At 42.6% G+C, this 16786-nt stretch overlaps 1 protein-coding gene across 1 annotated transcript in view; it reads left to right on the forward strand.

Moving 5' to 3' along the window:
- The window catches only part of AMBRA1 (autophagy/beclin-1 regulator 1), a 124800-nt gene that overhangs the window by 4772 nt on the left and 103242 nt on the right, over window positions 1-16786 (forward strand). Inside the window, 1 exon segment of the mRNA XM_009999594.1 lies at window positions 1-365. This exon segment is cut by the window's left edge and continues 35 nt beyond it. Within this exon segment, the coding sequence (XP_009997896.1) occupies window positions 1-365 (365 nt within the window).

Here is a 16786-nt window from a genome sequence, read left to right on the forward strand (position 1 = left end):
AACCGCTGTCGTGCTTGTCATAACCTGCTGACCTTTAACAATGACACGCTACGCTGGGAAAGAAGCACGCCTAGCTACACACCAGGGCAGGTCCAAAGCACATTTGAGGGTGTGCTTCCAAGTACCAGCCAGGTGCAGCCTGCAGAGAGAACCGAGGGCAGAGCTCCTGCCTCTAGCAGGCTGCAGCTGGGCAGCTCTTCCACCCCGCAGGAGGAGAGGACCGTGGGAGTGGTCTTTAACCAGGAGACGGGGCACTGGGAAAGAGCTTACAGCCAGTCGGCTTCAAGCAGACCTGGGAATGTATCACAGGAGGCCTTAAACCAGGAAATGCCTGAGGAAAGCTCAGAGGAGGATTCACTCAGGAGGTAAGATATATGCTTGGCCTTCCTCCTCTATTTTTCCTTAAACCTCTCCCATCTAGTCTGGGTTTTTAAATATTTTCAGGGTTAAAAACCATTTCTCATGTGGTCATGTGCTATTTATGTAGATGGAAATATAGATGTTGCATTGATGTCTTTAATAGCTGTCATTATCATGCTGCACATAGGTGCAGAGTGTCTGTATGGACAAACACCCAGACCTCTCAGTGGGAAAGGAGAATGTTAGGAGAATGACAGGCAAAAGTATGGATTCTGGCAGCAGATCTGTGGCATGAACTGTGCTCCTTTTGCTTCCCAGACACTGCAGAAGGGTGGGAACATAGGATGTGCTCTGCTGTCCTCTGTGCCCCATACCACGCACATGCTGTACATAGAGAGTATGCCCAGGGTAGACATGGAAAATTGGGCAAGAGTAGCTTGAATGGCTTTATTGAGTGCTGTATTTTGTTGAGGTTGTAGTCTAAGTTGGAAGGGTTAGCAGTCCCTTCCTTGGTGTTGCCATATAGGGAAAAACAAAGCTCTGTGTGAGCTCTTTGGGCATATACCTTAGTTGCAAGTATTCAGTCAAATATTTTGAAAGTGGCTCCCATTGACCCTAATCTTATGGTGAGCTTGTTGGGGATGTGCTGATCACTGGAAATTTTAGACTCTGCTTTATTATTTTTTAAGAAGGTGATTATTTTTTGGAAGGATTGTGGGTTTTTTTAACGCTTCAGATGCATCACAGGAAACAGAACAAACAGAAATTTGCACCAGGAAGGTAGGACCTGTCTGTGCTTTGCGTGAAAGCACTGGCTTGTATGGAAAATCAGCTACATTGGCACTTTGGATAGGGCTTCCCTACTGGATTTCAGTTTGACATCTTCTCTGTCAGGTCATTTGTACAGTTTCAGACAAAAGGTGCAACCCTGCTCTTTCTCGAAAATGGATGCTTTGTGCTGTAGGAAAGTAAAGTTTCCAGGTTGGATCCAGATATAAGTGACTGAGAAGGCTTTTTACACAGAACTGCCTGAGGAAAGGGAATTCTTTTCTCCTTCCTGCAGATAAGCTGATTATACCCAGGCTGGAACAGTGCCTGGCTTTCTTGTTGCTGTAGTTGCATAGCAAATAAGGGGGTGGTGGTGGTCATGAAAATGTTCATCTGTTTCTAAATCCCTGTCTCATATTTTTTTTTAATAGCCTGCCATAATGAGAGTCTCAAGTTGACTATATGGTAACTACTTCTTTCTTGGGCCTGGGCTTACCTGACACTAATGTAAATCAGATATCTGCTAGTCTTCTATTAAAGGGTAGAGAGCTGAGAAGGAGCTGACAAATTTAGCTTTAAAATGGCACTTAAGTCTTGCTTTATCTTTCTTTTGAAGTAACTGTATATGCTCATAGTGTCTCCACTGTATTGCTAGTTCTCTGGGCCGAGTCACTCTAGTGCCAGAAATAAAGGGGGAAATTACCTTTTTCTTGATCAGGTGGCTGGCCAGTGAGGTGTGGTAGGATCTGTAGATGTCATCTGTTCTGTGAGAGCTGTATAATTTAGAAATGGCTTGAGTCCACCTCAGCATGAAGGAAGGTGGATGGGTTGCTGCCTAACAGCTGGAAATCTGTGATTAAATCTCTTGGTCACTTGGCTTGTCACCCATGGTAGTTGCCTACCTGGTCACCTCTGCACACAGGAGCTTTTTGCTGAGACATTAATTTGAGTGTGTAGTTTGATACATAAGCTTAGTTCCAGAGGAATTCCTGTAAGGTTAAACCTCTAGTGAAACCCTTTTGCAGAGGGTATTGAGAAGCTCATAGGGACTCTTGTTTTCCCAGTCTTCTGATTCTGGTCTCAGACTTTTCTCAAGAGTAGGCATGCAGGGTCTTCTGCTTTCCTTTTAAGTGAAGTTAAGGTGTCTGTAGGGTAGTAAAGTAAAGAAGTTCAGAGCAATGAGCATGAAAGGCTCAGGGCAATTTCCTTGAAGTAAAACTTCATTTCCTTTCCTGTTTAGCAGGTTGGATGCACTTGTAGGGAGCTTTCTGAAATATTTCTCCTTAAAAGGAACCTTGTATGTGGGATAGTATATCCTGCAGGTGTATTTTTTTTTTCTCCTTCTCAAACTAGCTGTTGTATTTTTCCTTACAGAGCAGTAACAGGTGTTCCAGCACCCATTTAGATGATTTTTTGCATATGATGAACATACTCAGGTCTAGCTTTCTTGTCTCACAGACCTAGGGTGTGCTGCCACAATTGGCAGTGCTTGAATCTCTCCTTCACAGTGGAGTCCAAAATGTCTATTAGCCTTTGCAGCTGGAGAAGCGTGCAAACATGGTAAGGTTCATGAGATGTATGCTGTGTCATGCTGAAAGTGCTGGGGAAATAAAGGAGGGAAGGTAAACCTTCAAGTCCGTGGGTGCAAGTGACAACTGCATACATACTTTCAATTTATGTAATTTTGTGCCTGTGGACCTCAGGTTGATTCTTAATGCTGCAGGATATGAGTATATTTGCTTGTGACCTATTTTATATTCGGTTCTTCTTTGTTTCTCCATTAGATGTCCTCATTGAGCAATTGAGCTCTGTATTCAAAGGCCAGCAGAAAAGATAAAAATTACATCTGGAAACTGTGTGTATATGTTCTCTTTCCCTGTCCGTGGGCAGGATCCATTCCTTGACCTGGCTTGCCCAAGCAAGAAATAGCTTGCTGGGAAGATACTGCCGTAGAGGATCAATTAAGTTAATAGATAGTTTGAAGGCTGTTCCTCTTTTGAATTCTGTTGATGCAGCTGGGTAGGGAGAGAATTCAGCTCTTTCTGATGGTGCTGAACTAATTATCTTGGGCTAATCATGAAGGGATTAATAAGCATGTAATGAAGCTATTCCTGACTAACAGCTCTGGCACCTCTATTAGGAGGAACATGTCACTGAGAGCCTCGGCACTGCAGCAGTTGTGTCATGCTCAGCTTGGTCTGCAAGTAGCACAGGCTTTGAGCTGTGTGTTTCTTGAACCTATGTCAGCGAGGTGTGAACCTGGGGAAGGTTTATGGTCTACCTTAAGCAGAAGTTGCTGAGACTGAGCTTCAGCTTTTCTGAGGTTCTCCAGGCTGATTACATTAATTAAAATGTAAGTTGTTTTTTTTCCCCTGTGGATCTGTCTTTGCCTCAATTCTAATATCAAACTCAAAAGAGCCTCAGAAATCCCTGAAGTTGTCAAGTGAAATACACTGCATAAAATTGGTGATAGAAACTATTGGCAGGATCTGGGTGAAGGAAGAACAGATAACACCTAATTTAATTTTTCTTTAACTTCCTGTTAATTAAAAAATGGGTTCAGGATGCGTTAATACTGTCATCTTAGTAAGGGAAAAAATCCCGTGAGTCTTCTGAGCCATTGTTGCTGTGTGGGCTAATTCAGGTTAGTAATGAAAAGTTGAACAGAGAATGAAAGAGGTTGCTGCTTGTTTGAGGGGAGTGAGTGCCACCTTACTAAGAAAATTACATATAAAATTCCAGGAGTGATCTCCATATATTAAGTTCATCAGTTAATGACAGGTGCAGTTCAATGCTGTCTGAAGATCTGGATCAGTTTTATTAAATGCCACCTCTTTGACTATTTTAATGTGACACAAGTGGTATCAGCAGAACTAGGGTGTTACTTAGCAAAAAAGAAAATCCTTTGTTTTTAAATCTAGTGGTGTTTCTTTGTTCTGGCATGGCACCACAGGCCACAATCTTTCTGAAATGTGCAAGGAGCAAATAGTGCCATGTGTATCCTTGTTAACATAGTTTGGACCTTAGTTTGTGAAACAGTCCCTAGAAAGGGGAACAAGAAATACACAAAGTGAAACTTGTTCTCTTAGCATTCAAGATTTAGGTGCTTGTATTATACTAAGGGGGCAATTCTAATCTTGTTTACCTGTCTGTTTTAAGTAAAGATTTGAATGAATTACTGCAAATGAAAGGTGAGCTCTGTCCTCTTGCCAGGCAGGTGTGCATGAAACCTGAGTTTCATGAGGAAATGCTTATTATCCTTATTCTTCTATTAAGAAGCTTTGTCTATCAATTATGTTAAATTTCTCTAAGCACTCCATTGCACACATTCCAGAGGTCAAATTCTGGAGGCTGTGGTATGAGTAACTTCTGTGCCTGTCTATGAATGCATAATGTTTTTGCCTTGCCTCACCTATTTAGTTTGGCAGATAAGGTAAGCTATTGAAGTTACCTGAAAATCTGAAAAGTCTTTTGAACTGTTCTTGGTGATGCTTTTGCCATGCACACAGGTAGGAAAGAATGCATGTGACATAGGGGAGTTTTTATTGTCTGAGGACTCATGTATAAACTCCAGTATTTTGTTTGTGAGTGTATAGAAGTGCAGAGTCCACAGTACTACGCAAATAACTAACCTGCTGAAGTTGCACAGCTGACCAAAGGCATTGCTTTTTGATGTGTTTTAGTCTGTTTTAGGCAGTGTGCTCAAGTGCAGAGCAGCTTCCCTGGAACCATTTAACAGGGTCCAGGGTGAAATTTGTCTTTCGTTTTGCCAGCTTGTGCCTGAGGACTGAGGTCCCTCCTGCCTGCATTTTTGCTATTAATTGTAAACCCAGTCTTCTTTCCTGAGCTAAAATTGTATGGTGCTTGGCAATCCAGGATTTCCATGTAGGTGAGATGAGAAATCTATGGGGTTTTGAATGTGATCCAGCCACCGGTGCTGTATGTTGCAAATGAGTTTGGCTGTGTTTCCTTTCCCTTAGGAAGGTATAAATACTCTACATGTGGTTTAACCTGTTAGCGAAATGCAGACCTCTGTGCCCTGCTCTTGTCAGACACGTAAAGGCCTAAAGTAACACCAGCTGCAGCAGGATGGAAGTGGTGGTACTGTTCTCATCTGCCTGGGCAGGACAGTGACTCCAGCTCATATCACGTCTGCATTCAGTCTTGATGGTCCTTCTGGCAGCACATAGCTCTCTATACATATATACAGCTATGAAAAGCAATGTCTTGTCTGTTCCCCTTTTAATTTCTCAGTATTTCATTTCCATATTGCTTTGCTGCCACAAGGGGGTAATGTTGCTTCTGCTCTTTGCTTTCCCTGTCTTGCGAAATCTGAAAGTTTCTCAGCTTTTGTGTAAAGAAAACAAGGTAGCTTGAGGGACCTCACTACTCCTAGACTGCAGGTTATCTCCTTTGTTACCATACATTTGCAAGTTCTTCAGTGTTTGGGAAAAGGCGTGAATGGGGATCCTGAGGGGAAATGGCTGTGATACAGAATGCAAGCCAGAGAGCAGCTTATCCTTTTGTCTTTTGTGAGGGTTTGGGAAGGAGAGACGTGGATTTCGAGGTGGAGCAAGTATTTTGTCTTTCTGACATGCAAATGCCCTTGAATCAGAGCTGTAAACGACCAGAATTCATCTCGACTTGTTGCTAATTGCTTACCAAGCCTGGAGCAGACCTTTCTTTGCAGTTTGCTAGTCCATCCTCAGAAGACTATTCTATAATATGGGGTTTATTTATGGCAAGAAAGATTGGCAGATGATGTCTACAGTCTGGGCAGTCACCTTTTCCACCGGGCTGTGTTTATTTTCTGGTTCAAGTCTGCTGTGAGCTATTACCTAAATTTTTGAGCATTTCCATAAGAAGGCAGTGAATGTTTGTTTGGTGTTGTGTATTTTTTTTCCTGATGTAAACAGGCATGACTTACTCAAGGCCATGAGGGAATGCCTCTTCCTGTTCCAAATTGTAGATAGGATGTTGACTTGTGGTCAAGCTGGTACTGTGGTTAAAGTAGATTGGCAGGGTAGGAACACTCCCATTCCTGCCCAGCAATCATGTGTGCTGTATGTAAAATGGAAGTGTAGTCGCTTTTACAGCTTGTTTTGAGTTCCTGCTGGAGCCTCAGCTTGCAATGGTTTTTGCTTCAAATGACTAGGCTATTCAGATTGCTGCGGATGTTGGCTTCTGATAGCTTTCTTTGCTGTGTAAAGCACTGAATGAAAAGGCAGGTGGTACTCATACCCTAGCTTTAAAAACAAAACAACCAGAAGGTATCCCCTGCTGTGGGTGCAGAGTTGCGTACCAAACAGTTGTTGCTGAAATTTACTGTCGAGAGAAGAGGGTCATGTTACTCCCTTTACTTTTTTTGGAGGTGAGGGAACTGAAGCAGAAGGGAATTGCCTTACCTAAAGCTATAAAATGCATCTTGTGCTGGGGACAGAACACGTACCTGGTGTATTCTATCTTAATTTGTTCCTTATTTCACAAACCCCGCGTTGTTACTGGTTTTTTTTTCCTAATTGCTTGCAGCCATTGTGGCTTGCTTATTGAAGTGTTTAATATCTGTTGCAGCAGTGATGTGTTGAGTTCACTGAAAACAGGCGACTTGAGCAGGAGGGGGGCAGATCTCAGAGCTGTGGAGAACAGAGTACCATACTGGCTGCTTAGACTGTGCAGCAGTGGCCTGTGCCAAGTCTAATGGACCTCCTCTTGCCCCTCAGCCAGGTATTAGGTTCACAGAGGAGCCAGTGAGCACATGGAATCAAGATCCACCTTCTAACCTGTAATGCAGTTAGTTCTGTACAGAAGGGAGTGCCAGGCTATAGCTCGCAAAGCCAGCACACCTCATCAGAGGGGTTATGGGCTTTTATACAGGTTACAAGAAAGGAGAAATTACACAAAACGTATTGGTTAGTCATCTTTCAATTATATGTAACTAATGCCCTTCTGCGCATGTTCTGATTAGTGGCTAGTTAATGTTACAAAGGCGGTCTGACATTACTATGTAAGGTCTCCTCCAGGGGGAATGATTTTTACCATGCTAATTAGTCTGAAGTTACCTTAGGGCAACCCCACTTCCCCCTCTCTCATCCCCTCCTCAGGAGGTGATTCATCATGGCAGTAGATCATCCCTCAGTTATCTTGTGTTATTCTCCTGTGATTCTTTACAGTGAGAACACAGCACACAATATTTTTTTCTTCCCACCCCTTATGTTCAGGTCCCTTCCTTGTGGAAAACTTGCTGACTTGGACTCCTGGCATTTATAGTTTGGGCTTAGTGTTTTGTTTAAATTTTCAGTGTGTAGAACTTACCTGTGCGTTGGAAAGAAGGATTTTTTGGACCATGTGTAATGTAATAGCTTTGGAAAAGTTTATACTTTTCTGGTTTTAGGCTTGATAAGAAATAATTCCAAAGATGCTTGTTACATTTTTTGTAAATGGTGGTGATAGAGATGAGTAATATCTCAGTAGTTAGTGAGGAATAAATAGAAGTTATGAAGAGGTTTGCAAGCAGAAACAAGCGGTTGGGAAGAGGGGCTTGAGAAGGCCAAAACTGTGGGATAGGGAAATTATTTCTGGAAATGTTAGCCTGAACACACAGGAGTGAATGAAGACCAAATTTGTCAGGGCCAAACAAAGTGAGGTGATAATCTGAAGGTGATGTGAACATTTAGACCTCATAATTAGTTGTGGCGATGGGTGGGATGTGCAGGTTGTGGACAAACTTGACTAGTATTTTTTTGGCCTTTTCTGAAAATGGAAAATACCAATTAGTTTTATCATGAGAATGTAATCATAGGCTGGACTGTAGGAGAGGCTGCCATGACACATAAATGGCCAGTTGATGTGTACGTGAGTTCTGAGGTGGTTGCTGCCATCCTTCTAGGTTTGTGGTTTTTTGCAGACTGAGCCTCCTGTCTCTCTATTTGGGCAGGAAAGACTTTGTTTTACTGGCATGTTAGAAGTTAGAGCTCTTGAATGTGCTAGTGGCTGTAATGTAGAAGAGCAAGTGAAAGAGGTCACTGCTTTCTTGCCCTCCTCCTGCCTTTGCTGGTTTCCTGATTTAAGAATAATGTGAGGTTGCTTAGAGGCCTTTTACTTCATTATTGAGAGTTGGGGATGGGGAACGATGCCTTGTGCTTTTTCTTGCAGTGACAGAGGTCCACTCCCTGCTGCTGAGCTTCCCTGAGCACTTGGAAATCTGAGCAAGAATGGTCTGCATCAAACCTGCAGAGGCTTAAGCATTCTATTCCTTTTCTTGGCCTGAATGTAAATATACAGCAATGACTGTAGCACACAAAAAGAGAGTTTTACCCATGTTACTTTTGCAACAGCTTGCCTTGCAAATTTAGGCAAGTACATCAGTAACTCTTAATCAAGTACCATAATGGTGTTTCTCCAGTCAAATCACTCTCCTTCTCCCACCTCTTCTTGGTTTTTTTTGGTAGCACAGGCCTAACAATGAGGAGTTCACCTGTAAAAAAATAGGTAAACTTGGTTTCTCAACACTCTCCAGGAAATGGAAACTTTTCTCTCTACAGATGTCTGTCTATGGGTTTGCTCTGGGACTTTATGTTCATCTGTTCTAGCATAGCAGCAAGGGGACTTGTTGAAATTTGATTCAAGTGATGTTTCTTGATGAGGATGGGAGCTACATGTTTGCAAGCTGCCTTGCTTTTTTGCTTCTAATGAGAAATAATGAGATCTAGAGTTTTGTGGGTTGTTTTGTTAGCTGTTTCGTTTTGTGTTTTTTTTTTTCTTTTGAGGAAGGCCTGTATGAGCTGACCATGCAGCAAATGTATTAGATAAAGACAAATTTCTCAGAGGTTGAAAGACAGCTGACTTCAGACAGGTATTTGAGGATACCATAAAACATTATCAGGTCTCAGCTCTCCTACAGACAGGGAAGAAGTGCGAATAGCTTAAGTCTCTTGAAAGCCATCTTTTGTTAGGTTGTCTGTCTCCTGTGGTGTCTGCACATGGCTTCCCTGCAGCCTCCTGATCAGCTGCTGCAGGGTGGGCAGCATGTCCAGACAAGCTCACTTGACCTGAAACAGTTGCTCCTGTTCCCATTTTTTTACTAATATGCATTGAGTCAGTGTACTTGTAGTGTTCTGTCTAGGAGATGATAGTCGCAATTAATTATGGTCTTTGACATGCTTAAACTATCTAGCTGAGTTTCCTAAACTTGTTGTCTAGCTTAACAAAACGATCTCTTTTGTTTTGGTTTTGTTTTTCTTCTGCAAGAAGCAAGTTAGAAGCAGACCCTCAGACCTTTTATTTCAGGCCTGTTTGCTCGACTAAAAGCTGTCTGTAACAGTCTTCTTGAGTGTGGGAAGGAGCTGCAGATGTTGGCAGTATAGTGTGCTCTGGCTTTATGCTAATACAAGCCCTTAATTGTTAGATGTGCAATCACATATATTTCATGCATGCACTTAATCATGCTTTTTATAAATGCAAGCAGCACTGGGTGCCTGTGAGCAGAGTGCCATCATCCAGTTATTTGCTCCTTATTACAGAACCTGGGCTGGAGAACTTGAAGTAGAGCAGCATGCATCTCCTCTCTGGGCCTGGAGCAAGAGGAGAGAGGGACCTGTGATCTGACTCAGTAATACAACTGTAACCAAAATAGTGATGACTCTTGATTTCTCCACTTGAGCTGTTCTCCTCTGTTGAATAGCTACATGCATTTTAAACATTTTCCACGTACATATTGAACTGATTGCACCAAATGGCTGTTTGTGTGATGATGTAACTGACCCCCCTCCCTTGCTCTTCTTGAGAAAGCACCTGCTGGAACTGAAGGCTGTGAATAAACAGGGCTCATTATCTGCCAGGAAACTGACTCATTTTTCTGTTTGAAATACATTTATATAAAATCCTTCCCATATCTTTATGAAGTGGGGTGAGTGTCTGAGCTGCCCTGCTGATCATCTGTTGACCTGATTCTCTTCATTACTCCAGCCCGAGCAAGAGCATTTTAAAAGAAATGGCTGATGTGTGGTGGGACCTCTGTTTTCATAGCTTTAGAAGCCTATGGAGATAACAGTATGGCTTCTGCCCCCTCAGGAAAGACACCTCCTCTTCAATTCCCTATGGAGAAGCAGGAGCCCTATGTAATTATCCCAGAAGCTGACGCAGATCTGCATGCGTGGGTAAGCAGAGATTTCTGCTGTCCACACAATCTGTGGAGTTGGGAACTCCCAGAACAAGGGAGAATTTGAAGCACACATTTTACATATGAAGGTAGGTAGAAGAACCCTCAGAAGAGCAAAGCTGTCTGCAAGCTGAGGGAGTTCAGTTTGTTGGCTGTGTTCTGGACATGCTTTCAGGCTTGTTTTCATAACCATAATGACTAGCAACATACTCTGGCTGAATTTCTGACATAATTGCATGTTAAGGTGGGGGAATATGATGAGGTGCCTGCTCCATTCTGAGCACTGGTACATAACTGCCACTATAGAGCAAAACACAACATACAATAACTTGAGCTGATTTAATTTTTTTTCTCCCATTCCACCCCCTCAAGTTTTGCCCCTGCAAAATGAAACTGTAAGATCTTTTGTTATAGTTGCTCTTGACCTTTTTGAAATCTATAATGAACTTGTGCTTCCTCTTGCTATTACAGCCCCCCTATCACTGGGGGCTGTATGATTAAGACCTCTGCATAATATGTCAGCAAGTGAAGTAATATATTATCTAACAGTGTAACCTTGGGTCCACTTAAAAAATCTGTCACCTTTCTCAGAGCCACTGACTGCTTTTCCTGTGATGAGGTTCGAAAGTGTTGTGTAGCTCCTTCAGCATCAGGTGGTAAATGGAAGTTGAAGTTCCTAGTCCAAGAGCAGAGATGGAGTAATAGCACAATTCTTCATGTGCCATTTCCTTTCTAGTTAAACTAAAGCAGCTAAACTTTAAAGGGTTAACCATGTTCTTCTTGGAACTCTGCTCCTTGTCTTGTCATTAGGAGAATTCAAATCCCAGTGCTTGTTTCTGCTGTTCTAATTCTTACCTACAGTTCTTTGTTTCATGTGCTATTGCTCCTTTTCCCTGCAGTCCTTCCCAAATGTACTTCTTCCTATCCTGGCTGAAGACCTGACATGCTGTCTGTTTTCTGACTGAGAAGTCCTTACTGCTTGTTTTCTACTGAGTTTTTGCCCGGAATCAGTGGAGGGGGGGAAAATGTGATGGTTTTGGGTTTTGTTTGTTGTGTTGAGGTTTGTTTGGTTTTTTTACAACTTCTGTCTTGTATGAAACCTGCTTCTCTGACAACTCCACACCTCCAGCTGGGGAGGATGACTTCTCTGTCCATGGTTGCTCTTCAGAGTTAGCAAAAGTTCTTTCTCACAAACAGGTCAAAGTATTCTGCAAAGGCCATGTTTGGAATGTATCTGTGGTCAGGTATTGCATCTTTGCTATCACTGCTTTCCCTAAAAAAGGAAATCTTCCTGCAAAGGATGTTCATTATGTGGAATAACTTTAAAAAAAACAAACAACAAAACAAAAAAAAAACACAACAAAAAAGTGATTAAAAGTATGCCTGACAGGGCTTGCATACCTGTAAGAAAGGAAGCCACCAACTCTCATTCCTCACTGAGGATGAGTTGTATGGCAAAGACGTGAGCAAGGGGAAGAAGGAGTTAACTTGAAGAACTGCAGAAGTGAGTGTTGAGGTTTAGATCAGTAGTGAAATTCTCTTGTACATGGTTAAAACTGTTTGCAGACTGGTTTGACTGTTTCTTCTAATAATCTGCTTCTGACCAATCTTAACTGAAAATCTTGGTGCCAGGCTAAATATGTCTAACCAAAACTATGTGGAAGCTGAAACAGTGTAGAAATGTTAGCTGAGAGGTATCAGAGTAGATTATGTTAAAGATTTTATTTTAGAAATCATCTTTTCAGGCGATCTTTGGAACTGCATACTGATTGCTTTTTTATTTTAAGCTTGAATATGAAACTGGTAATACCAATAGTGTTTTTCTGTTTTACAAGAACTATGAAACTTTTATGGAAAATGAACAAAACACTTGGTTTCTCCTTATGTGATTTCAATTTGCTCTTTGAAAGTAGGCAACACCATACAGATATGTCTGAAAATTGTTTTCCCTGTTCTTCTGAGGAAAGGGAAGGGGAAAAAACCAACAGTCAGTGGATTGGGTTGGTTGAGATTTTTGTTTAGCATATTTTTCTGGTGCTCTATTGAGTCTAGAATTGTTCTCCAGGAATTAGTTGGCCTTGATAACAGTTAATAATTGAGTTTAGGATTTGAGGGAGTGCTGTTGGGCAGTTGGAGAATTCAACTGCCTTCATGCTTCAACTTTCTTGTTAGCTTTAGGTTAAACATTGCCCAGCTGTAAGAGGAAGATGACTGAAGGCAATCTAGTTTTAAACTGTTGCTATTCTTTACATTCCTATGAGCCTTCAAGAGCACGTCCATAGGAAGGAGCACTTAGGAGAACGGACTGCTGGCTGTAATTTGGAGAGCTGAAAAACGGATGTAATATGAAGTAGTGCAATAATTTCACCTCCAAATGGGCAGTAGGGAATATAAAAGCCTTTTCAGGGAAGATACAAAATGAGAGGAGGAAACTCAGAGAAGCTGCCAGAGTTGTCAATAGGCTTCTACTTCAAAGATTAATGGCAGATTGCTCTGTCTTAGACCGTCCTCATAGCTGAAGGCTGGGACTGTGGGAGGGGCAGAAGTGCTTAATTTTAATTGTTTGCTCTGGTTGTTGGTGTGCAGCAGCAGTTTAGGAGGATGGCAGCTGACTGAACACCCTCTTGGTTTTAAGGAAACTAAGCCTCAGTGCTGTTTTCTAGCACCTTCCTTGTGGATGGAGAGGAAAGCATGCTGTGACAACAAATGTAAGATGTGCAGGAATTGCATGTCCTTAGAAACTGCCTTGGTTTAGTAGTCAGGGCAAACCAAAATGCAGAGAACAGAATTGCCCCTATTACTCCCCTTCCACCTTCCCGCGGGAAGACAGAAGGGGAATAAGGGAGAGAGACTTCAAGATTGAAAGTTAAAACTAGAACTGGGAAGGGATAGTAACATGTGGGATAATGATTAAAAATATCTATATGTATACAAAACCTGTTATCAGTGGTTGCGGATTAAGTGTCTGAAAGTCACTTGTGTCAGAGCTGACTCAAGAAAAGGGTCCAGGGCTCTTCCCAGCAACTGATGGAGTTGGATCCTGCAGAGAACATGGCATGAGCCTCCCTCCAAGATGTCCAAGTGCAGGAAGGAAGAAGGGCACAGGAAGGAGCTGACTTTCCTGCCTTCTTGGCCTTTATAGAGTATGGGAGGGAATACTGACACTCTCTGTTCTGCCCCCTGGATCCTCTGGGTACCTAAACAACACCTCCCCTGTAGGTCCTTGTATTGATACCATAAAATTAGCCTGTCCCCTCTCAAACCATAATAGAAACTGTTACTGATAAGTTGAACTTGCTGCGTTTAAGTATCTGCTCAAAGTCTGGTGAGATGAATCACTCAGCCCCAGGAGGCTTTTGGTGGTGATCCTCACTCCCCTGGGGAGAGTGTGGGTATAGTCTGATGGCTGAGGCACTGTGAGGAGGTTGTTTCATGACTTTTTTTCTCCCTCGAGCTGCAGCTTCTGACATTCAGCTGCTTTATTCCTGTGAAATTTCTGTTTTCTGTTTGTAGTGTCTTGTGTGCGTGCACTCTCTTACTGTCTCTCTTGCCAAAGGCATGCTGTAACGTGGACCTTGCTTCCTTTCCCCCCTCACCAGTGATTGCAGCTGGGTGAAGACCCAAGGTAACAGGGCAAGGGTAGAGTGACAATTCCATAGCTACTCATGTCTGGCAGAAAAGGAGCCTGCTGAGATCTCAACGCTGCAGAGTAGAGACAATTTATATCTTCATGTAGTAGTTTTAATAATAATTTAAAAAACCACCACCAACAAAAAACTACAATCCCCCACCTCCTGTTTTAGCAAGCTGGGCCAGAAGCATCTCTTAGGGTGAGCAGAGTTAATCTTCATCATTGTGACATTGACTGACAACCTGGAGGATGATAATGTGTGATTTTTAATATTTTTTTTTCCTGGGGAGCGGGGGAGGAGAGTGGAAATTGCAGTTTCTCTGCTAATTGTACTTTAGATGTCATTTGTGACAATTTCATATTGTCTAGACAGAGACAGTGGAGCAATTGCTTTCACAGAGCATAGTGTTAGCCTGTTATGTATCTGGGTAGCAGAAATGGTGGGGGGAGAGGAGGGCATTGTGAGAGGAAGAGAGTAAGTACCAGAAGGGATTCAGGAGTCAAGCATGATCTACCAAAATGTTTCAGGAGGAGATGCTCTCTTTTTGCATTCTTCTCTGTTGGAAACTTGAGTGTTTAGTGGCCAATAGTTCCCTGTAACAGAGCTGCTTCTGTTTATTGATGGGTTATATTTATCCAGAATTGCTCCTAAGCTCAGCATTTACTGTGGTAAGATATTGGGCTACCTTACACTTTGGGCTTACTGAAAACAGTCTTGTGTTACTTCTGGGACTCTAGGTGGCAAAATCTATGAATGTGACACCTAAGACTTGATAGAGTGCAGCATGACTAAAAACATTTATGTGTGCCTTCCTGAGGGATAGTAGGTTACAATACTAGTGTCACAGATGGGACACTTTGTTGATGGCTATAGCAGTGTATCTATTATTGAACATGTTGGTCAGGACCAAACACATTTGGATCTGTAACTTTGACCTCAAGAGCTCAGTCAAGAATGAGTTAGTTAAATAATAGATTTAATTTATGTTCGGTACTCTGCTTTCAGTACAGATACTGTTATTCCCTGGAGAATTAAGCACAGAGAGAATCCATCTGAATCTCATAAGATTGCATGTTGCCTTGTTTGGATTTTTTTTGCCTACTGTATATTTATAGCCAGCTGTTCATTGCTCTGTGATCTAAGAGGGCACAGCTGTATAACAAAGAACAATCAATCAGGCTTATAATCAACTATAGCTTTTAATGGTTAAAGTGAACTGAGTTATCTTTGTCTACCTGATCTGAATGTGGCCCTAGTGTGTGGCTTGCATGTCTCAGTGTGTGGTAGTGCAGGAGCTGAGTTTGGTCTTGGCAGGCTTGGAAGGCTCTGCTGGAAAGGTCGTCTTAGCTGAGACAGTTCAACTCTGTCAGTACAGCCTCAGAGAGGGTCCTGGGGAGTGTGTTTAACAGTGTGTTAGTCATCCTGCTCCCCACAACCCTGTAGCTACTGGTCTTCCTAATGAGCCTGCCTAGTGAAGGAGGTGCTCCTAAAGCTGCAGCAGGTCCTGTTGCTTCATGGGCTGGGGCTGCAGGCTGTTCAGGTAAAATCACAGGGTGATGAGGCCTGAAGGAAGTCTGTTTACCCAGACACCTGGCCATCCTGTGGCTCAGGCAACTGTTGGTTTGTGTTTTACTGAAGTAAACACATTAGTTGTCATTTGAGGTGCTGAGTGCCTGGTGTAGAGTAAGGCTCTTCAAGTATTTATTTCAAGAATCAGATGGGCTGTAGAGGTGAGAACTAGATTCCCTGGAGTGATGTTCCCAAGCCAAGCAGAGGGATTTCTGGCAGGCCTATACCAAGTTTCTGCAACGTGTGCCCTGCTCCTGCTTCCATATCCATCTGGTGCCCTCTGGTTGGTACACATTTTGATTTCCCTAAGTGCAGCTGCAGGTTGCTCTCTGAAGGTGATCCCTCTTCTCAGCCTGTCCAAAGATGAGAAGAGACATAGTTGGAGAATACCTGGAGACTCCTTTCTAACAGCCTTCCCTTGTGGCTCTGATTTTGCTGTGTTGTTTAGTGGATAGACCCTGGACAGCAGAGAAAGAGGGTGGCATCTGTAGTGTATAGATGCCAAGACATTTGACAGGGGTGAAGAATTTGATAATTTGTGTGTTTGTGTACATTATCAGGACACTGTAGGCATTGCAGAGAAATGGTGTCAAAATAGTCACTTGCATGGTGTGTAGGTTGCTCACACCTTTAAGGAGGCAGCTGCTGTTTCTACAGTTGTGGCCCTGCCAGGCTCTGGGTGCTGTGGGAACTCTTTCTCCCCAATGAAGTCCAGTAATTAGGCAGGATGGTCTAGTGGGGTGGCAGCCTCAGCACAGCCAGGCTTCTTACAAGCTGCTTGTTTTGGAGTGCTTTGCCTAAGCAGCTCTGAAGAGCAGACTTCTAAAAAGCATGTTGGCATTGCAATGGCTGTAACCCAGTCTCTGAACTCTGAGTTAGTAGTTTAGAAAGTGGCCAGCTGACTGAATAAATCCCTTCTGCTAATTTTAATCTGTCTACCTTTCCCCCAGAAGGAGTAAAAGCAGTTTATATTTACATTATGCAGGTGATGTAGGCACCATTTGTTCTGGATTAGCGGTATTTGCATATATTGACTTATGTATTTGGAGCAGGAGAGAGGGTTTGGTGAGGCAGGATTGAAGTATGATAACTTTCTGGGGAGCCAATGGATTCCTAATATCTAGTAGTGTTGAAAGCTAGAGCTTTTGACTCAGTAAGCTGGGAAATTAATTAATCTCAAAGTTTAAGAGATCTAATAACTATTCTTGAATAAGACAAATTGTTGCCAAGCAACTTTGTGCCAGAGAGGACAGGCTTTCTTCTCTTCTGTAGGGTCCCAGTGCTTTGCAAGAAGTCCTGA

The sequence above is a fragment of the Chaetura pelagica genome, unplaced genomic scaffold, assembly GCF_000747805.2.
Source record: "Chaetura pelagica isolate M959 unplaced genomic scaffold, ChaPel_1.0 scaffold55, whole genome shotgun sequence".
NCBI lineage: Eukaryota > Metazoa > Chordata > Aves > Apodiformes > Apodidae > Chaetura > Chaetura pelagica.